Below are 23092 nucleotides of genomic sequence, written 5' to 3' on the forward strand. Positions count from 1 at the left end.
TATAAACTGGAAAGGCAGCATGAAAGGCAGCTACAGGCTGTTAAGAGGTAACAATTTGGCTCTAACTTTAAATCCATTTAATGAAATCCTGCAGGAGGTTGGTGATTTTGTAATCTAACTTGAGCCTCTGGGAACTTTTCTCTGCTCTTATTCCACCCACATACCACGAATGCATCTTCATTAATCTGTGCACGTATAGATGTTGTATCTAACATTTAAAAGTGCTGGCAGGAATGGGTAATATTTAGTAAGAGGAATTTTACTCTTTTCTTTGCTTGTGGTTTGTTCGTGAACAATCAAACATATCTTTCAATAAAAATAACTTGTGTGGTTGTTTTAGCCAGAGCTGGGTAAGTAATTTGCATTAAAGAATTTACTCTATTCATCTTTCTTTAGATCAGGCACAAGTTGTGATTTTCTCATTTGTACTTGCTCTTCAAAAAGATTTAGTGAATATTTTCTATGAATGAATTTGTTGGCAATTCATCCACAAACAGTTTGGTATCAGTATTAATTTAAACAATTGACTCTAATGGATTCCAGTGTCCAAACATCTTTGATGACTTTGAAAAGCTCGAGCTAATTAGTCAAAATCTGAGCTGTTCCTTTTCACCAGGCAAGCTGCCATCTTGTGGGACAACAGGGCTGTTTATCCTGTGTTTCCTTGCTGTTATAAATTGGAGCTGTGCTCTTCTGCGGTGTTCTCTATTATTCAGTGGTGCCACCAAAGTGGGAAATGTATTTGAATTTGTAATGGGACTAGGGGTTTATTCACTGTTTCAGAGAAAACACAAGTCACCCAATTCCCTCTCTAGTGCTCTGGAGGAAGGGGAATGATGGGATAACCAACACGATCAGAGTGGTAGGGTTAAAATATGAAGAGTAAATACCCAGGTAAAATATTTGGCAATCTCACTCAGCTCTAATTTGCACATTTTAAAGGCTGATCTTTCATGTCCCCTCAAGTTCTTTGTTCGTTTAAGTCCCTGGATAAAGCGCATGGAAAGTCAGAGGATATCTTATGTCATCACTATTTGTGTTAATGGCTTAGGAAACCCACAATCCAATCAGTTAAAATAAACAACCCAGTGTAATAGGAGCATAAATCAATGAAGACTTCATTACTGAAACCTTAATGTGTAATCCATCCACCTACAGAGGAAAGGGATACTGAGAGGCAGCAAGATAAAACCAGAACACAGTCTGATTTAGGCAACCCTGATATTTAAAAAGGTGCTGAGAACAGTAACTGTTCCTGTAGTCAGTAAATTTGGTGGATACTCATCGCTCCTGACAGCCTGCCCCTGACTGTTAAGTCCCTATGCTAAAAAATGCCAAGAAACTCTCGGAAAGAGAGCTCTGATTGCTCTGTGTTTGCCTTGGGAGACTTGAGACAGCTCAGGACTGGGAACTAATTAATAAAGACATGAATTATCAAGATTAAAATATGACTAAAACTATGTATGTTACCTGGAAGTAATGGTATTCAGAACTGCTCTGACCCTGCTGCAGCCTTTCCTCTCTGTGTGGTCCCTTGAGCCACTAACATGAATTTACACTCCTGCTCTAAGGTGAGGGTAGCAATAACTTGGTGAACCAAGAGTTACCGGATTTCATTAAAGCCACACATTCTGTTTGTCTTGGCTCTGACAGAAGCAGCAATCCTATCATACCAAACCTTTTGATTTCAACATGGTTCATAAAAGGGCTGAACTTTCATGCTCAGTGCAGAGATCTCTGCTTGTTGGGTTAATGTAGTAACGAATAGAAATAGCAGGTTCTCACTCTGGGCATGGGCAAGCTCTGAGATGGGAACGAGACTTTCCTTTCCCTGTGGATTTTATCTAATAACAAACGTGAGGTAAGTCTTTACAAAGCAGAGGTGCTCACAGACCTTCCTCCCCTGAGTCCCCATTTCAGAAGAGAATCTCTTCCTGTTTACTCCAATCTCTCATCCCCACCTGACTCCTTTCTTCTTTCCCCTTCCACTGATCACTTCTTGTTCTTTGATCTCACTCCCTTGCTGATACTTTCGTCCCCATTGCTCATTTATGCCAGCATGAAATGTGTATTGAGCAGTTAAAGTTTGTTAACACTGATAACTGACCAAAACCAGTATGATGGGAATTCTGGTTTGTAGAGATATAGGGTTCGTGCTGTGACTTTAGCAGAGATCCACTGCAAAAAAAGTCCATATACATTAATAGTCATTGAATTAATTTTCCCTATATTCTCTCTACAGTTTCTTTTTGCTAGGTGTTACTTCTCAATTCCTTGTCTTAAATATTTGGTTGCATAGTGTTAAGTATCTCAGAGAATGATTGAATCAGTTTGGATGGTAAAATGATCCCATATATCCAGAATGCAAAGTAGGTTGAGTTTCTGAAGCTCTTCAACAGTCATAAATATAGGAGCTATAGATGTGTAAGATATTATCTTATTGTGATCATTTAGTGGGAGATAAAGTGAGATTAATATGATTTAAAGATATTCTTCTTCAACTGCCAGTTATAAGGGATGCTGTCATGGAAATCCACCCCACATTTAACATCAAAGTGATACAGAATTTCCTCAACTTTGAGGCAGCCAGACCAAACGAAAATCAGAGAGATATAATTTAGAATTTGGATGCAAATCCTCTGGAAATGCTACTGTGCATTAAATATTGTGTAGTATGATCAGTATGTCTGTCAGAGGCTTTTAAAATGTGTTATCAATATGGTTGCACATACTCAGTGGCCAGATGGCACAAAAAGTACTCAGTATCCAAGCAAGGATCTCAGTGCCTCTGCACTGCATGATGCACCACATCCCTGTGTTGCATGAAATTCACCGTTCTGAACTGATCCCTGAATTTGGTGTGTTTCCATTTCAGAGCTCCGGTGACAAGGATGTCATCCTCAATATCCTCAGTGTCCTCACTGACTTGCTGTCTCTGGGTAAGGAAGCAAAACTGTGGGGTGATGCCTGCAGGCTAGGGGCAGAAAGGGGGGTCCTCAGATCAGGAAAGTCTTTCCTGCATAAACTTGGCTTGAGGCTTGCAATGTGAACAAAACAGGAATTGTATCTAGAGGTCAGCAGTCCTTACTGCTGTGTTTGGAAAACTGAGCTTTTTCAGTAAGTTAAAGAGAAAAGAAAGACCCAGAGAAAGCCTCTTTTTTTTTCTCTTTTAGTTTAAAAGATGCCCATGAGTTCCAAAGTATTTATAAACCCTGGCAGTCAATGGCTGGAAACGTTCACCAGTGCTGCTGGAGCAAGAGCTGTGAGACAGGGAGCGAAGCCTGGCTTCCCATAACACAGGGACACTAACAAAGTTCAGCATCTCTCAACAACGCACCTCCGCCTGGGGATGCAGGGATGGCATGTTGCTGCATGCACCCGGACATGTGAAAGAATAAGTGAATTGGCAAAAGAACTGAAAAAATAACCAAACTTATTTTCCTTCCTCCTCCACCTCAGAAATATCTTTTGTTAAACAGCTCTCAACCCAACCAAGCTGTTAGGCTGCAGGGGCTCCCTTGCGAGTGCTGGAGCCTCTGGCACAGACATGGCCCATCCAGTTGGGCCTCACTTTAGAATCCCTGCAGTGCAGTTCCTCAGCTAGCTGGAAGGATTGCCCCCATGGAAGACAGAAGGTACTGTCTCCCCTCCAGGAGCTGAACACACGGCTTCCTCCAACCTGAAGTTGCCCATGGATCAGTGTGGACACATAGGGCTCACAGGATTAGCATGTGGTTTCTTTGGAGACCCAGATCTGTTTAAAAGCTGTCTCCAAAGTTTCCCAACGATGCCTTTTCATTTGTCAGAAGACTGTCGCAGTTTTAGTCCTTTGCTTGTTTGATTTCCAGTATCTAAGAAAAGATCACTGAGCCTCCTGCTCCTTTGAAACCTGTTGGTATCCCTGCTTATTCCCCTCTGCTGCATTTCAGTGCACAATGAAAAACTTCAGCAGGACATGGGTTTGTAAAGATAGCAACTGCCAGAGCAAGAGGCAGCAGACACAGTTTTCCCATGCAGCCAGTAGCCCCATCCCAGGCCAGAAGCACCTGAGATACACGGTCAATCCCACAAATGTCCTTGGGTTTATAGCAATGAAACACCATGGGGGCTTTGTGTGCTTCATGTGGGATGAGGGTTTGTGATCACTGTGGTTCAAGTAAGGGATGCTCTAAGCAGGGTTTCTCCTCTCTTCCATAGGCACCGGCCGGAGGATTCAGTATGTGATCAGCAAGGGGGGCAGCGAGGCACTGCTGCAGGCTCTCACCACCACTGCCCGGACCGAACCGCTGGACCACAGCATCCTCCTGCCCCTGCTGCGGCTGCTGGCCAGGGTTGGACAACGAGGTGCTGAGTGATGGGGGACTGCATGGGTGGGGGGCAAAAAGACAACAGCAGTAATGCAGCCCCAGTGACAATAAGCACTGGGATGTGCTTGACAGACAGGTGGCGTTTTATCTTTGGGGTGTGCCACTTGAGATCCTGCAACGAGGCAGGGAGGGAGTGCACATGCATAGAGATGTGTCTTACCTGACAGGCAGAAGGCTGTAGCTTAAGGAGAGAATGGAGGCAAGCCTAAGGCTCAGAGCAGCAGGTAAACATCCTCATTGCCTTCCTTACCTTCCCATGTGCCTCTGTACAACAGGTATGAGGCTCCAGATGTGGAAGGTCAGTTAACAAATGTTGTCGGTGATGGTCCATCTACACCAGAGTTGTTGTCAAAGTCAGAAATGTCTACCCCCATATCATGATCACCTCCATGAGGTCTAGGTCCAGCCTAGACCATTCTATGATGATGTGATTTGATATGGTGACTGTAAATCCCATGTTTTCCTGTTTTCAGTGAGAATAATGCTGACATAACTCATTGATACATTTGAATGTTTTTATTATAAGACTGGGTGCAAACAGGTTTATTGGCACTGCTGCAGAGACCCGGGCTTTATTATAGTTTGATTCTTATTTGGTTTTCACAGATAGGAAGTTTGGGCTGAAAGTGCAGAAGGCAGAAGCAACTGATACAATACTGAGCTTGGCAAGAAGAAACCTGTGCCACCACCTGCACCTCACCCACTGCCTCTGGGTCCTGCGGGTTTGTGCTTCTAATGGTGAGTAGCTGGATTTTCCTGTGTGACATCCACCAGAGATATTTCTGTCATTTCAGTGCAAAGGAACATCACTCCTGATTAAGGTTAGTGCCTCCGTGCACCGTTGATATACAGCATCAGGCACAAATCCAGAACAGCCATAGAAAGAGGTGCTCCCCAAAGAGGGGTTTTCAGCCTTTAAAGTGTATTTCATCTGTGGAAAATAAAAGTGCTGTTGTGAAAAATATTCATGGCAATGATGTCCTATTCTAGAATACAGACAGTCGACTCCTTTGCTCTGAGACTTGGGTACCTCACATCTCTATGCGGTTCCCATTATCGTAATAGCCAAACGTCTCACTATGGTTGAATGTATTGATCCTCAGAGCAGCTCCACAAGAATTGAAAATACTGAAGGAGAGAGGGAGAGAAATCAGTTGCTTATTCAGGGTCTCTCAGGAAGTACATATTAGATCCTGGTATTCTGTTTAGCATTCCCCCCCCCCCCATTCACCCAGCTTTTCTTGCTTGTCAATGCCTTCATATTAAATGATTCAAACAATGGGATTTCCAGTGTTCTCTCACAGGCATGTTACAGATTCATACAGGCTTTCCCTGATATAGAGCACTGAATTTGTCAGCACAAATTTCCCTTTGCTCCCTCTAACCCCTTCCTCTCCTTCCCCACATCCCTCACCCAGCAGATAATTCCTCATGACCATTCTGTCTCCAGTCTGCTGCACACATCCTAAGATTTAGCACTCCTGGCTCCTAGCCTTGCAGATCCCTTCTATCTGTACAGGAGCTAGCTTCATGCAATGGGCTTTCTCGGGCAAGCAGCCAAGCCTTAACATTCAACCCCTCACTGTGATAAGCTGTATTTGAATGTCTGAGTGTGACTGAAAATGCAGGCAAGGACAGAATATGAAATGTGCCTTTATTTGGGTTTCACAGCTGTGTAGTGACTCTGTGCTGCCTCCCACCCAAAATGATGATCTACATACTCTCCTGCTCCCTCCTCCAGTGCACCTGCATCCCAATCAGGTTTTGCAGAGGTTTTAGGACGCAAACTGCAACCTGGTCTCCTCTCTGTTGATGTGAGACCCCAGAACCCCACCTCTGCTCCTTTACTGGAGCATCTATTACTCCCTAGGTATCTCCAGCACTCTCCAGATGTGCTTCCCCCTTCCATGAGTAACTTTGACTTCATGGGCTCTGTGGCCCAGCTTGGAAGCTGGAGGGGATGTTAGATAAATATCTATGTGGATGTGGTACTGAACTATTACTGAGGAAGTAGCTTCAGGTTGAGCATTGCACGCAGGTGAAAAGTGGGTGGACAGACACAGTACAATCGCTACTTGCCTAGCTGTGATTGACATGGGGGCCAGTCACTCTGGATGAGAGCATCACCAGGACGTTACATGTTCCCAACCTTAGAAATTATTTTTATGGAGTGGAACTGAAGAGGACCCAGAAGCATGTAAAGCTTTGAGAGTGCTAAGGTATGAAAGCAGAAAAGATGAGCCATCGTCTCAATCTCATGCATTGGTTCTTTGCTCTGGGTTGTTCCCCTCACAGTCTCTGCCACCAGTTGTGTGTGGCAGCCCATGTACTGCTATGGGGCAGAACGAGTTCAAGCAGGCTTGTCCACCACCCTGTCTCTAATGAATTACCAGCTAGTGTGAAAGTAGCTGGCACACCTTGCAAAGCTTCCCATCACAGCACAGCTTGGCAGGGACATGGTAGGACCGCAGGAGATGATGGGCCCTCTGTCAGTTCTTTGATGACCACTGGGAGATAGTTACAAAACAAGCAAAACCTAGCAATGGGCAGGGAGCCAGGTCTCCCTCTGGCTGCTGTTGATTACTGATCCCTCCACCCTGTTTGATTGCATTTAGTATTTCAGGGCTCTGTCTGTTCCTTCTTTACACGGAGACCCTGTCTTGTAGTAGGGAGGTCTGACTAAACACCTTGCTGATGCATCAGGCATTTTTTTGAATCGATTGCAGAATCTATCTATAAAAGTTCCTAGTGTGTTAACAAGTGAGGGATTAAAGGTAAAATTGGCCTAGCTGAAATTAAGCTGCATTCAGGAACACCCCTGCCCTGCAAAACCACTTCCATACTGCAGAATAATAGCACAGAAAGAAAACTCTGCCCTCCATGCCTCTGTGAAATAAATTGTCTTTGTGGAGTGGCCTGTGGGAAATGTGGGATGAATTTGAGCCCTGTCACTTTGCTGGGAGGTGACCCTATTTAACTGTGATTTGTACCTCTGGACATACAATATTTACAGGAAAAGGGGCTTTGAGGAGCTCAGGGAAGAACTGCGGGACCAGTTTTGCGCCTGATCTTGGCTCAGATGGAGTCCACAGACAGCTTTGGGCTTCAGTTTCTTTGTAAAATGATCTGTGAAGTCCAGTTGGGAGCCCAGAGAAATCTGCTTATAGCCCCAGGGGCAGCTACTGCCTACCTTGCATCACCTCTAAACGCAGTGTGGCAGGCTGCCTGCTTCAGACCTAACTGCTTTTCTCTTTTATTGTCTTAGTAACCACAGGAACTACACTTGGCATCAACGGAGCCATGGAGCTGCTTTTCAAAGTCATCACCCCCTACAGCAAGAGACACATCAGGACAGTCAGGTAGGCAGAAGCCCCAAGGGGACTCATCTTTCCAGGACAGCAAGAAATAAAACTTTGGTTCCACCTGAAGAGACAAAGAAATCAGAAGTGGATGCACAATTTCCACTCACTTTAAATCTGCAGGGTTTTTAAGAAGCAGAAATAGTTCCCTGAAGGACACGTTAACGCTGTGATTCATCATATGATTCATGCTGGTGGCCATTTATTTGTAGTATACCTTATGCAGTGATGGCAGTTTGATTGCAAGGTATTGTTCTTTTATTTCCCAGCCAGGACGGGGTTTTGAGAAGCATCTGCTGGCAGCAGACAAACCGCTTTAGCAAGAACCTTCTGCCACCACAGGCCCGGGGCAAGTAGGGTGGAATCGTGGCACTGGTGCCTCATCCTCCTTCTGCAGACAGTTGTGACTAGGTCATCGTGATATTTTTGCAGTATGACAGTTCTTACTGATATTAATCTGGGCCTGTTTTTAAGCCCAGCCCAAATATTTCAGATTGTTTCTTTCTGAAGACAGCAAGTCCATTTTATATCTCCATCTTAATGCTGAACTTTAGTCTCCAAGTTGTCCACTCCGACCACTTCCTCAGATGCCTTTGAAGGCAAACTTTGTAATGTGGAAAGCATCCACAGACGGGCATAACACGTTTCTGTGGCTTGCTCATTACAAACAGGAGGAAGAGTTTACTGCTATGAGCTGTGCCCACACAATCACATTTGCTTAAGCAACACAGAACCTGCCAGTTTCAGGATATCTGAGCACCCTCCAAGATTCCTGTCTGGCCTCATGTTATAACTTTAAGATTTAGGGAACCTGGAGAACTGCTTTATGTATGACAGGGGTGTCCATGAGCTAGACCCAGAGGTGGGTTTGACTTCTGAGGCAACCAAAAATGATGGATTGGTCTATGCCTGTGCTTAACTAAGTAATCAAATTCCACTCAGTTCCCCGATTTCCTTCCTATGGACGTGTTGGCTATGATTAGACTAGTGTTAGCTCTGCTTCTGTGATAGCCTCATAGATCAGGATCTGTGTGTAATGGGACTTGGGCCTGAATCAGTTCTTCCTTAAGCAATGGGGCTGGCTGCATAAAGGCTTTTTATATGGATTTTGTGCAAAGCTGCTTTTTCCCTTCACTGTTTCCTCTGAGGGAAGTGGAAAACTTGGTATCTGTCATGCATTTAAAGGCTGTCTTTTTGCTAAGATTCATTTGGAGATGCAGCTAGTGCTGCAGTTGTTGTAATGTAGGCTGTAAAGTGGCCTAGAATACTCACTTCTAAGCAGCAAGGGAAAGAAACCTACTTCAGAAAAAACCCACAGCTTTTGATTTTGATGACTGTAGATTGTCAATGTGTAATACTTGGGGTTTTCTGCCTTTTATCTGATGTACAAGAATAGTTCTGAACTCTTCTGTGGATTTTTTTTGTCCGTTTGGGACACAAACACACAAGAGAAAATCTACACTTACAATTCCTCTCAATAAAATTCTAGTTTTATTGCTAATAAGCCATTGTATTTATTGCTGAAAAGATTGGATTTATTTTCCCTTTGAAAAAAGGTATCTTATACATCAGTTGTTGCTTGCACGAACTTCCTCATCGCTAGGTCACGTTCCTAATTTCTTTTTTTACCTAAAACATTTGTGCTCTTCTTAAGACTTCTTTGGATGAGTATAAAAATGAAGGATAAAGGTTTTCCTGAGGTCCAGCTCACAGAAGAAAGTGACTTAACTCTACCTACACTTGGTTTAACGAGCAAGAACCATAAATCAGCTGAAGCCTGGTAGCCGCTCAGCTGGCCTGCCTAAGGCTTAAAGCTGCTTGTTTCGTTTAGGACTAACTAGGAACAGCTGAGAAGGTCCACGGCTCAAGGGAGACAGTCTGTTTTACATCAGAAGAAGCACACAAACCTGCTTTGGGTTAAAAACACGTTTGCAACCTATTTAAAGGCATTGGTTTGTTATTGTTCAGTGGTGAGTGTGCTTGCTTGCAGTCCTTTTGGAAACACTGCTCTCACTGGGGATAAGCGGCTTCAAGAGATACTGTTAACAAGAATGTAGGCTCTGAGACCAGGAATCCAAACTGTAGGGTTGATTACAGCTCTTCTTTCCCAGCATTAGCAAATGCTTGGGACAGCCATGATCTGAAAAATCCCAGGCATCATCATCAGCAAAGGAAGGTGGGTACATGTGAAAATGTCTATCTTTTTGAGCTCCTCTTGTTGAAAATGTGTAGGGTGATTGGGGGGGAAGCTTGTGGATAGGTTTTCTGAGGTGGGGAGAAAGACTAAAAAGTAATTGTGTGCTTTGTCTGGTTTGGCATGTGCTCCTGGCCATATGATGCTGGGGTAGCTCTTCCTAAGGTTGCTGTGGCTATCCTGAAATTGGGAGTGGGTCGGTTTGGTGTTAGTTAGCTGGTCACAAAACAAAAACCTCAAACTGCTTCTTATGGCTATCAGTACAGAACTTGAAAAGAACATTAGTCTGTAACCAACTTATGGAGGAATACTCCAGTGTACTCTCTCTGATCCTCCCTCTGTATTTGCTCTTGATGCCTTCTCTCCACTTCATAGCTATGTGCCACCATGATTTGCCTTCCCACTGGGAAGGAACAGAAGGCAACTGTGGGGGCTGAGGTTATGCCTCTTCTTTGATCAGCTGCCAGGAATGCAGCATTGAAAATGCACCACTTCTCTGGTGGGTGCACCCGCATTCTCCTGTCCTGGGCAGCAGAAGGCCAAGGTCACTTTAAGAATCTGCCCTGGAGAGTGCACTGTGAGAGCTATTTATTTAGCCAGCTAAGATGTGGAAACAAGATACATAGTTCTATTTATTTTTCCTGGTGGCAAAGCTATGGGTTATTTAGAAATAGTCTCCCATGCTCCAATTGACCTCCTCTGGGTGCATGCCAAGTAACTCTGATTCCCCCTGAGACTGTGACTCATGGACTTTATTGGTCTTCGATTAGGCATTTGAGGTCTTCAGGTGGCTGGTGCCATAACTGTATGGATCTAGCCAGGACTACCCATATGTGAAGTAAAAGCCACATGAAAAGTGTGAAACTTGCTGCTGTTTATAGAGAACTCTTGGGTTAAGCACTGTGAAATACAAGTAAGATGGAGACTCTAGACTCGGAGACAGTTCTTCAGAGACAGTTTTTTGATACCTTTTATAGGGGCAGTTTAAAATAAAGCCAGATGATGTTCTATTTTTCTCGGTTCTGTTTATGTCGGTAGCTGGGATATCTGATACGAGTGTATGTGTGGGATGTGAAAATCTTCACTCCATCAACACCTACTCTAATGCAATATCCCTGATGCCCCACACAATGCAATGGTCCCTGCTCCTTTCACCTTCCACCTCACTTATTCCCCATATTTTCCATATCTTCTACCCACTCTCTTAATGCCCAGTGTGCCTTGCAACTTGTTCGTTTTCCCAAGTTCTGAGAGATATTTGGATGTGTCGTTGGCAGATGGATGTGGAATGTGTCCGTGGCAGAGGTTTGCTTTCTGGCCATTTAGGAGTTGGGGCTCTTCTGTATGACTGTCTCCAGGTGGCCAAGCATCATTCCAGGTTGCTGGCATGTCAGGCCAACAGCTTTGGAGGCTCTGTGTTGTCTGTGGCTATATGTTGTGCAGGCTCCTCAAGATGAAGGCAGGTTATCAAAGTCAGTGAAAATAAATTAAAACAGAATTTGTGATAATTTCATATTAGAAGACCTGTGTTTCAGAAGGTGGCAAATGATGGTGTGACTTGTACCCAAGTTGTTCCTCCATTATGCTGTGTTTTTCCTTTGTGAAAAGGTTGATGGGCAGCTGTTTTCCTGCAGCTTTATTAAAAGCAATTTAGAGAGTCTTTTAAAACATCTTTGTTTCTCAAAGCTCTTTGTGAGTATATCTATTTACCGTTAACCAGCTCTGCTCAGTGTGGTTAAGTGTTCACATAAAATTCATACCAGAGATTGCAAGAAGAATAAGTGTTTGTCAGATTTAAAACCTCTCTCTTAATAGTCACAAAACCTGGCTTTCTGCAGTGGGCTGTGCCAGGAAAGTTTGACTGCTTAATTAAAAGTGGAAAGTGGCTAAAAATGGTCTGGGAATGGCGCCAAATTAATTCGCTAGAAAATGTGATATGCAGAAATTATCTTTCTTTGCTCATGTTCAGCATTGCCTGCTTCTGACATCTGATCACAGTTCTTCTTGTGTTTCATGCCTATTGGATGGTTCTGGCTCCTCAAACACTTGCTGTTAATCTGCCTTTCTACCAAGGGGAGTAAATTCATGTAACTATTTGATTTGAAGTGGATATCTGAACTTCTCCCGTACTAAAGGAAGGAAGGAAGAGGCAAGTTCTCTTCACCTGTAACAAATGTTTGCCTCTAGAAATCTGAGGTGACTTGGAAGTGTTTAGTTCTTTCTGCTGAGTGGAAGATGAGTCTGGAGTGGTGAAGTAGCGTGATGGGCATTAAGGCTGGGTCAGGTAGATGATTGCTGGGAGAGATGTGGTAAATACATCCTCTCCATCTAATGTCAGGGCTCAAAACTCAAAAGGAAATGAGAACCTCCCATGTATGTGTCCTTTTTCTTGGCGATGTGTACTCAAGATGATTTGAGGTAGGGAGTGACTCAAGAATATGAACCATTCAAGAATAATGGTGACGCTCTTGCCATGGTCAGGAAGCAATTCCCGTATCGCGTACTTCTACCACTTCTGTTTGAGCTGAGAGAAAGGTTTTTACTGCTGTCTCTGAAAGCACAGCTCATGCGAGTGAAGTGAGGCATGTCAAGGTGATCAAAGAGAGCACGTTACACCTAAAAGCCCAAATCTGATGGGTCTGTATTTAATCAGACCTTGTATCACATTGACCAGGAGAATATTAAGGCCCTGGAAATGCTGAAGAGGTAAGTCATAAGGCTGTATATAGCTCAAAAATAGGCTTTGGATATATGAATATATACGTATATTACTCTGCTTTTCTACGAAACCTATTTTGTTTGCACACAAGTGACATTCTGTTTTCTCATCTTGGAACCGGTGCTTTTGATGCAAGATAAAATGTAAGTGTTAAGTTCATAGTGTTGAAAAGGGACCAAGCCGCCACATCAACAAATGCTTGTAAAAGTGATCTCCTGTGACCTTCACAACAACAGAAGAAATCAGAATGGCAGTGGGCTATGTCTGTATTATACAAAAAGAGGAGATGTATAGCAGGGATGACCTGAACACTAGAGTTATCTCTTCTGTGAAGAATGATGGAGAGACACATGGAAGAGATCCAATTGCAAATGCATCCTAGACCCAGTGCAAGCAGTTTCCTCAGCCTTAATCCTGAATAACTTCTTGCTGGTAGACCACTACATACGTTTGTGCTGCAATTCCATCTCCTGGATCATCCTCACTTTTCAGCTGCTCTCTGCTTAAATAGAAGAACATGTTGCATGGCCACTGCCAGCCAGTATTTTGAGAATGAGAAGAAACTCAATGCACCAACATGGCGATTCATTCCTCTGCAACCTGATAGGAAAGCTGTTGTGATTGCTTTTTTTTTTGAGGAATGCTCCACATACAGCTTTATGCATTTCTTCATTTGGCAATGGCTCCTGATAGGAGATCAAAAGCAAATCATCTTTAATTCCTCTTGTTAGTTTGTGTTTTGCCATTAATTGTGTTGAGCAGTTTGAATACTTAATTTGAAAGTAAGGCATGATTCTATTGGAATGTGGTCAGAATTAATCAATGCTTAGTGCCTGCTTATTCCCAAATTGCTATTTGGTTCACTTGATGCCTGTAGAAAATTCACGGGAGGGGCTGAAATATTTCTTTTGAGCTATGTCACAGCTAAATGACATGCTTCCCATCTGGCCTTGATATATATGGTATTTAGCCTAGAATTCCTGCTGAATAGAACTGGTAAATACCATTCTGAATGAGATGATGCCAGCAACAAGGGAAAGCATTGTCTTTAGAATTCTTGTTTGGATCAAGTGCCTTTTCAGCTTAACTAATCTCAGACAACATGGAGCAGAGATGGGTACATTGCTGAGATAAGTAAATAAACCCTAGTGCTCAACTTTAATGCAATGAGGCGTTGTAATAGAAGAAATTATCTTGGAGCCAAAGGTGTCCCAGTTTTATTGAATTCCTTCTCCTCTATTCTTTTTATGGTCTGTATGGTTGCTCTCAAAGAATGAACTGGTCTAATATCAATAATAAGCTATAAAATCTCATTTCAAATTGATGGTATCTCTGTGCTGTTTTGCAGAGTAGATAGAGTTGCATTGCAGAATTATACTTTACTGGCATTGTACCATTAATAGCAGCAGATGAGAGAAACTGAAAAATTAAGTGGTAGAAGCAAGGGGAAAAAGAGATGCTTTCAGATGAGATTTGAAAATAGATGAAGAATTGATGAGGCAGAGAGGAGTACCATATACCAAGGCTGTTCCAGATGGCTGGACAAACACGATGCACGCAGAAACCCTGGTGCCATCTCTTGGTAGTTTTTGGTACGGCAAGATTAAGCACAGGTCACACCTACCTCTGGCATAGAAAACTGGCAAATGAACACTGCATAAAGAGAAATCTACTTCTAAACTTTACTTGATGTAACATGGGAACGGAGGAATTGGTTTATAAATTCTTAGTGAGCCTGTAATTTGAAAGAGATGTTTTTTTCTTGGGTTTAGCTTATGTTTTATGTCTAGTTTAGGTAATAGTCTGAAAAAGAAGCACCACTTTCAACTGAAGGCCTTTCTTTGCTTGCTCATTACTACTTCCCCTTTGGTGAGCTGGTGGGTTATATTTGGAAAGATGGTATGAGGGCAAGTCACTGCTGTTCTCAAGGTCTTGACTTTTCACACCCAGTGGCTATGGCAGATACAATTCATGGCTGACCTCACATGATACGGGTGGGTATGTCTATACTTCAGGCAGCTCTGTGCTTGTTGGGTGGGAGATTCTCTCCACCCTAGCTTCAATTTACCTCCTTCTGCTAACAACTGCTAAGGCTCGCAGCAGGGCCTCCAATGTGGGCTCCCCGAGCTTCTTAGGACACTATCTAGACTGGGAGCATCATTCACATTGCTGTACCTGTCTCACCGTTGGTCTCTGTGCTAACTAGATAAAGCTTATACTTGGATGCCTCACTGCATTGCAATCTCATTGCTGCTTTGAGGTGTATCTCCCATGCAGCTGGGGAAACAACTATCACTCCCATCCAAATGGAAGGTAGGACAGGTAGGACTTGATTTAATACCATAGTTGCACCTCAGAGTGTTGCCCAGAGTTAAACAAGTTGTCAATAACTCCTTGTAGCTGAGTATGATAGTCCCACAGGACAGGTCAAGACTGGTGTGTTCTGGTTATGCTGACTTTTGTAAGTAGCACAGAAAGAACAGAGGGGAATAAATAAAAAATAAAATAGAGCACAGAGGCAGAAGGATTACAGAATATTTTGTGATCTGGGTTAAAAATAAGGGTTTGGGATGGCTTCTGTAAACTGATGAGTTGTCTGTGCGAGGAGCAGGCAAGATGCTCCTGATCTGGAGGTACATCAAGGAGAGTTTCACCAACGGTGGTAGGGCTGTAAGAGTGAGGAAGGCAAAAGATCTAATGGTAGAAGACACAATATCTCTCATATCTGAATTGCTAAACTGAGACTTGGTGTGTTACTGGTGGCAACTCACCCAAGATCTGATTTTTCATATGCTCAGCACATACGCTTTTCTAATGCACACCTTTCTGATGCATTCCTGAGGGTATAGTCAGCTGTCTGAGGAAGTTGTTGAAGGCAAAGATGGGATGGAGAGATGAAAGGAATGAGATGGGAGAGAAAAGCAATAGTGAATTTTGTCAAAGGTTATGGTCAGACAGGATGCAGTTGAAGTGGAGTGAATGTGAAGCTGGCAGAGCAAGGAGAGGGTTGAGCAGTGTGGTTGTGTGACCTTGTAAGCATGTTTGAGGCGGATGTAAAGTGCTAAAGGTTTCAGAAAGCATCATCCAGACAGGTCTGGGGGACTGGGACTGGAAGGAAGTGATTTCTAAGCAAAACCTATCTGAATTTGCTCATAAAGGTGATGAACGGGTGCCCATCCTTCCTGTTTGCCCGTGTCCATTTTTCCTGTGTCAAGGAGACAAAGAATCCCTCCTCGGAAATCATTAGTTGGGTAATGACGTGAATCTCTGATAGAGGCCAGAGAGGGAGCAGATAAAGCTGAGGGCACTCACTCGTGTGTCAGCACATATGAAACCCCAGGAGCCTCCTCTCCTCTGCCTTTCACTTGATTCATTGCCATTTCTCCTCCCACCCAGAAGGAGGTTGAAAGCAGCTGTGAAATCCTCCCTACAGAAGCTTTCAGTCCGAAGGTAGACAAGGGAAATTTGATGGAAACAGCAATGAAGTCTTGGTGCAGAGCTTCTAGAGCAACAATTTTGCCCGATGCTGCCTCACAAGAAAAACAGCCCTAAAAGAATTTCCTGGGGTTGCTGTGGCTTTATTCCAGCTCCATCAGTGCTGGCAGGTGAGGTGTATAAGCCAGTCTCTAGAACTATCAGTGGCTTTAAAGCACAACAGCGATTAGACCTGCCCTGAGCAGAGTTATAGGTTGGTGCCAAAGCCGTTAGCAACAGCATTTCCACACTAGGATTCCCTGCCCTGACTGCACTGTTGAAGCCACACCAGCTGTAGCAGTAGTAGGATAGCTGATTTTAGCAATACAGAAGCAACACAACTGACTTGTTTCCAGGAGGGAGAGAGCTCCAAAGTCTTTCACAGTCTCTTCCAGGCTCTTATGGAGTAGTTATCACACAGTGATTATAGAAAAGAAAAGAGAAATAGTAAGTACTGAGTATTTAACCAGTGCAGGTGAAATGAGTTTTAGTTGGGGACAGCAAGTTCTGCGACAGCGGTGCTACAGATGCAGCCCAGATCTCTGGCTTTGCTAACACTGGCAGGGCTCTTCTTGGTCTCTTTATCTGCAGCGCAACACTTGGAATGGCAGCAATGCCAGCAAAATCTGTAAATAAACCAGAGCTGAGCTGCTCTGGGATGTGTTTAGAGACAGGGCTTGGAACATGGAGGGGAGAACCTGAAAACTTGAGGAAGTGGCTGGTGAGGAAGAACAGGGCTGCTGACTCCTAATATGGCTGCAGCTCTGGAATTGGGAATGGAAAACTTCCCCTGAAGTGTAAACCTTGGAAAGGTCATGGCTCTGAGACCAAGCTTTCACTGTCAGGCTGCAACAAGAGCAAAGAGAAAATCATCCCATATCTGATGCACCTACTCCGTGTGTCTCCTTCCTCTCCTGTGTTAAACAGAGTTAGTTTGGGCTTTCTGTGGGCCTTAGGGTACACATTGCAATGGCACAACAGCTTTTGCTGCCTGAAAGCTTCATTTCCCTCTTGTTTTTCCGTTGTTGTTGGAAGTCACGCTCACATATTTGTATTGTTCCAGCTTTCACCATCTTCCAGATTTCTCTGCATAGAAAAAGCAAGGGAACATGAAAGAACCATCCTGATAATGCTCAGGATTTTTACAGTGCTTTTTAATTATTTACCTCCATTGCTTCAAGTTCTACCAGCCTTGATATGCTTTGATATGGTCTGTTTTCAAATCCCAGAGTTTGGCTTGATTATATCAGATGGAAGCTTTCCAGTGAAAGGAGAGAGGAGAAAAATATACAAACTTTTATTACTTGGGCTTCTGCAAATCACTGCTTCAAAAAGGCCCTGCAGTTTTGTCAGCGTGCCATTGCAGCTTTCAGACAGCAAATATCAGGATAATTTAACCTAGTATTTGCTGTGTTTTGGCTTGTTACTGACTTTTTCTTCCTTGTAAATCCTCTAGCTAAATGTTGTGAAGAACCAGCACCAAGGTGTCACCAGATTATTGCATAATAAGGAATTATACATGTGTAACTACTCAGTAGCCTGCAGTTGGCTGGATTGGCCACACCAGCCAGTTGTTGGCTTTCAACCAGCCTTGCAAGCTCCATGATGGTGTAGTGGCCTATGTTGCATTCCAGGCTGTTGTATCCTGCCTGCTCTCAAATATCCTTGCTTGTAGATGTGGGGATGAGGCTGTGCCTTGGCTGCCCCTGGTACTAGAGCCTTCCTGCTCATCCTTCCAAAGTCTTAATGCATCCTGTATGTTTAATGTCAGGCACCAGCTGGGCAAAGTGCTATATGGAAAGCAACATGGGTAATCTGGCAGAGAATACTATTTCTCTGACTCCTGGGCATCCTACTAAACATCTCTTTCTTGGGACTTCTATTTATGCCATTCCCACTGCCACCTTATGTAGACAGTTTCTTTGAAATGCTCAATATCTTGAGTTACTGCGGTTGCAGAGAGCCTGATTTCTGACCTGCAGCCTGTAGGTTACCTTCTCTGCAGTAAGATGTTCCCATTCTGTCCTGCCTGAGCTGCAGCGATGAGGACAGGACAAGGACAGATCCCAGCAGCTGCTGGGGTTTTGGTGCATCTCCTGCTCTTTGAGGCTGTGGCCTTTTGTGATGGTGCAGAAGATCCTGCAAATGAGGAGGCATCCATCCTATTTAGTTTGAACCTGATCACATGTCCTTAGATGACTCTTCTGCCTTTCCTATCACAGCATGGAGCTCTTATATCCAAAAAGCTGCTGTAGGGCAGTGTGAAAGCTGTTAACTTCCCACACCTTGGCTCTTTTGCATGCAAAGACGTGTATCTGTGTGCCTGCTACTCAATACAGCAGTATCCCTGTTTCCCCCTCCCACCTATCAAGCAAGACAGAAAACACAGAATGACAGAGGGAGGCAAATAGCAGGATGGCTTTTTTCCTGCTAAACCTTTATTGAAAATCCCAGGCAAGTTAATACACTTTTCTCCCTGCTCTGCAATTGCAACATCTATTTTCCCAAAGACTTCATGATTACTGTACTTGCCTGTGGCAAAACTAGTCAGTACTATATGTTTCTGCATCATTCTACATGTGTTTTGCAGCCCTCTGTTTCGACAACACGTAGTGGGTAAAGCTGGCATTTCTTTTGCATACAAGACAGACTTTAAACATTTCCTATAAACTGGATATTGGTGTTGGCTGGAGGGACTCGGGGCAGTGAGGCCTGAGTTTTTTGAATGAACAGCTGGGTTTTCAGAGAGATTTAGGTATGTGAACGTGAAAGGGAATGTAACCATAACAGAAAGCCTCTCGGCAGGTTAAAGGCCTCACTCATACAGTTAAAAGGTAATTCTGACCTTAGTATACAAAGGGGCTTTGAAAAACCCTGCTGAGTGCTAGCTGTGTGTTTAGATGTGAAAATGCCTTTTAAATTCAAGTCAAGATGCCTAACCTGGATCTGTAAGAGAATGTTACTTTGTGTTTCTCAAGCATGTTTATGTGCTGTTCTCAATTTGAGAATCATGTAATAGTACCAGTTAACCTCGGTATTGTGTGTACAAGTGGCTTACAGAGGAATATCCCAGTATTTCCAAGCATGCTCATATTCAGCAGCATCAGTTAGGACCAACAAATTGTAAAGTTCCCAATTCACAGTAAGTTTGGTGCTGAAGGTCTATGTATGTGAAGGAACAGTCATTGGAAGAGATGAAATGTGGGGTTAGCAGGAAAACAGGAGAAACTTATTGACAGCTTCTGCATAGTTTCTTCTACATATTTTGCCGAAATTCCACTTGCATGTGAGTCTTTCAGGATATTCTAACTTCAATCACAATCCTTTGGGATTTGGGTAAGAGCAATATATAGAAACTGCCTAACCAATCTGCATAACAAGGGAAACGATGCTTACCTACTTGGGAAGCATGTGGAGACTGATAAATGGAAGGTCTTGCAGGCAGGAAGATTAGTTAACAACAATTATCTTTTTCCACTTACTCCCTACTGCAGATGTGGCTGTAGCACTGTGCTGTCAGCTGCAACTGATGTGTAAACAGCTACTCACACATTCAAACCATAGCCCTACTACAGGCAGAACTGAGTAGGGCTATAGGGTTCTGTTATGACACTATTGCCAGTTCACCACCGCCCAAGCTGCATCTTGTAATGCAGCACACAGAGAATGATTCCAGTGTTGAAATGCTTCTGGCTTTGGTGTATTCAAAGAAACCCTGCAAGTCAGCTTTCATCCCTAAAGGTTTTAAGCTTTAAATTTCCTTTGGGTGGACTTTATGGATGTGCTTTGTCTGAATAGGACTGGAGGGGAAAGTGAAGTGCCATATAAACTCAAACTGATGAATCTATTGCTAGAGCCCTGTAGTATGGAAACAGTACCATCAGATTAAAAAGAACAAACGCTGTTTTTCATCTTGTGTTCAATATCGGTCATTCCTTTTTTTTATTCTGAAACATCTGACTTTTGCTTAAAGGAAAGGCTGCCACACAAATCACCCTTATTTCTTGGTACAGATCACAGAAGATGGTGCTTTCTCGGCCCTTCAGTTCCATATTTCTTGTTGCTTTCAGGACTCTTAAGTTGGATGTATTTTTAAAATGAATTTCCCTGAAAGATGCTTTTCTTTGGTTAAAAAGACCAAAACAAACCTCAACCCTAAGCAAAAAAACTGCAGGAACGGTTGAAATGAAACCTCACATTTCCCATCTGTTGCAGCAGCCTAGTTACATGCAGTAAAGGTTGCTACTTCAAACAGTGCTGCCTTACAGCGCAAGAGCACTTTTCCTTACAAAGTGCTTTTTAAAGACGTTGTATCCCGAGATGACTGCTACCTTGTACTAACCAGTAGTCAGGGAGAACTACAGCTCTTAGTCTTGATTACTTTGAAACCAGCCTCCCTTCTGTGCTATCAAATAGCTCTGGGCACAAGCAGTGACACGGCAATACAAGCTGCCCTTGGATACCACTGCCAGCAACTGAGAGTATTCATAAGATCAAAATCTTGCAGTTGTTTGCTGGCAATATAACATGAGGGCAGACTTATTTTCCGGCATCACAAAGTCTTGGGTACCCCTAAGCTCTCCCTTCTCCTTTATAGCTCCCCATCAAGCTCCCAAATTGCAAAGTACCAATTTCTCTTGACAAGGACAAGTCACAGTTGTCCTGCTGAGATTCGAGCCTAGGGTTCCTGGGTATGTCACCAAGCATGCTGCTCCATGCAGTTTGCAGGGTTTCACCAGGTATGTGGGTTGTGTTCCTCTCCCTGCCCTTACTCTGTGTGTACAACGTATTCAGAAAACCTTGCAATCCAGAAGCAGAATGGGGCTGGGTCTCTCTCTGTGCACTGAGCACCTACCTTGCCATGAGCATAATGTGCATGTCAATCCTTGGGCTCTCCAGAGCAAAAGCTGTCTGGTATAGTGAACTGATAAGCTACAAATAAATTGACAACTAAAGAGTGAGCCAACAGACCACTGGGCTCTTTCTCACTCGTAGCTGTATTGGCATTGGAAGAGTCATCTGGGGAAAGGAGAGGGATTTAACCCCACTCACTGACATGTTTTCATTGTGTACGAGATGTTTTATAGGGCTGTGCTGGTACTTGTTAGAAGATGTGGCCTCCAGGAGTATCCTCGTCAGTCCTCTTAATCAATCAAGGGTAGCATCAAGCCCCTCTCTCAGTCCCCTACATGTGTCTCTTGGGTGGAAGAGCTGGATTCTCACACTGTCAGCCTAAAACTGCCTGGGTGATGGATCTGTTAAGAATCCTGTCTGCTCGTGATCCTTCCAGCCCTTTCATGTTGACGTAAATGACAATCTGTCACAGCCTGCCTTAGCCGTATTGGTGACATCTGACCCTGGAGAGGGAGTTGACAAGGAATGGGAATTCTTCTGAGGCACAGCTTCTGCCTGGGGAAGCAGTGCCAGCTCTGCGCCATGCTGTAAGAAATGCCTGGGCACTTTTTTGGCTTGGATTTAAGTGTATTTCATGTACCTTGTTCTTTGCTACTACTTTGAAGCTAATTTAATTTGGAGCTAAAGAATAGGTTGATTTCTTTTTTTAAGATACAGCTGTCTCTCCTGTAGCTCTTGCAAAGAAGAGAGAGCAGGGTACTTGTTAGGATGCCTGGAGGATAACCCTGGACTGACTCCTCTTTCTGGGAGGCAGAGATAAAAGAGGCTGGGAAGCTATACCTTTTCCACTGATTTTTAACCTAATCAGCTCCATGGAGATGTTTGGATGATGCTACAGTTCATACACTGAGCTGAAGCTGGGAACTGAGATATGCTTATTGTATTAGACATGAGAACAAGAGAGGACTTAGCCCTGGGGTTTCCACATCACAACTATAACTTCTCTACAAGGAGCAGTGTGCCTTTGAGCTGAAGTCAATGTGTTCTCCAAAAATGCAACACAGAAGAAAACTTGCTCCTGGATCTGTTGTAGGGTTCAAAAGCAATGAATCATCATCGCTCCTTCTCCTGTTAAGTCTTGCTGGCTATTAGCATTGACTTTGGCACCTGTGCCCACGTTTTTCTCACAACTCTCCTCTTAGAGTTAATAGCCATATAAATCTTTAAAGATGGAGAGGAAATACTGCTGAGTATGCATTTAATTTCTGTACCTTTTTGTTTGCTCACTCGTTTTATTCAGCAAAACGAACTGCATCACAAAGAATAAGTTTCCTAGAAGATGTGTATTTGTATCAAGGTCGGTGTGTGCTTTTCCAGGAAAAAAAAGAGCTGGTCACTGGAACAGAAGGAACCTTTAGAAAAGGAGTGTGTGATTTTTTTTTTATTTTTTTTTTATTCCCTTTCCTTGAGTATTACACTGAAAGCACATCTGTGCACAACAGCTGGATCTCTGAACTCCACCTGTTGGCAGCGTGTGAGACATTGCACTGTGAGCAGGCTTTGCCTTTAGCGTAGGTTATAATGCTTAGCTAACAAGCTGGAATTAAACTGGACATGATGATTGGTGGCTTTGTGTAAGTCCTAGACCAAAAGTGCCATGAAAATGCCAGTGGCATAAGCAGCTTCTTCCCACCCATATTTCCAAGAGCTTTTAAGCCTTTAAAACAAAACAAATCACTGTGCAAATGCCTGCAGATCTGTATTCCTGGGCCACAAGGGAAATGACTGTTCAAGGCATCTGTCTCAGATGAGATCTACCTTCTGGTAGAATTTATAAAGCACCTATTGCTGTGGCGCCTACATGTTGTTTCTAAATGTCTCTCAGTTGTCAAATGTGAAATTGTCTTTTAAGTGAGTTGCTCAGTGACTGTATAAACTCCAGTAGTTAAGTACAAGTCCCAGTGGTTGGAGGCAAAATGCAGCCAGACTATACATACACTCAAGGACACTTAATTCCTCTCAGAGACAGGGGCTATGGAAGCTTAGGGGCTTTAAGCCTGTAAGCTGTAATACCTCAAGCCCTCAGTCAGGGTTCCCATTGTGAAGATGCTGTACAAATATTTAT

General features: G+C 43.5%; 2 protein-coding genes across 11 annotated transcripts in view; both read left to right on the forward strand.

Moving 5' to 3' along the window:
* AKAP13 (A-kinase anchoring protein 13) overlaps window positions 1-23092 on the forward strand; it is a 468794-nt gene that overhangs the window by 319176 nt on the left and 126526 nt on the right. The window lies entirely within an intron of this gene.
* Window positions 1-23092, forward strand: part of AGBL1 (AGBL carboxypeptidase 1) — a 285379-nt gene that overhangs the window by 16816 nt on the left and 245471 nt on the right. For both annotated transcript variants that reach the window (XM_061446754.1, XM_061446753.1), the window contains exons 2-5: window positions 2876-2939; window positions 4198-4344; window positions 4974-5105; window positions 7633-7726. In XM_061446754.1, the coding sequence (XP_061302738.1) occupies window positions 2876-2939; window positions 4198-4344; window positions 4974-5105; window positions 7633-7726 (437 nt within the window). The remainder of the gene's footprint in view (window positions 1-2875; window positions 2940-4197; window positions 4345-4973; window positions 5106-7632; window positions 7727-23092) is intronic.

This window comes from Pezoporus flaviventris, unplaced genomic scaffold (assembly GCF_033815535.1).
Source record: "Pezoporus flaviventris isolate CSIRO_AGI_PZ_B2104156 unplaced genomic scaffold, CSIRO_AGI_Pfla_v1 ptg000006l, whole genome shotgun sequence".
Taxonomy (NCBI): Eukaryota; Metazoa; Chordata; class Aves; order Psittaciformes; family Psittacidae; genus Pezoporus; species Pezoporus flaviventris.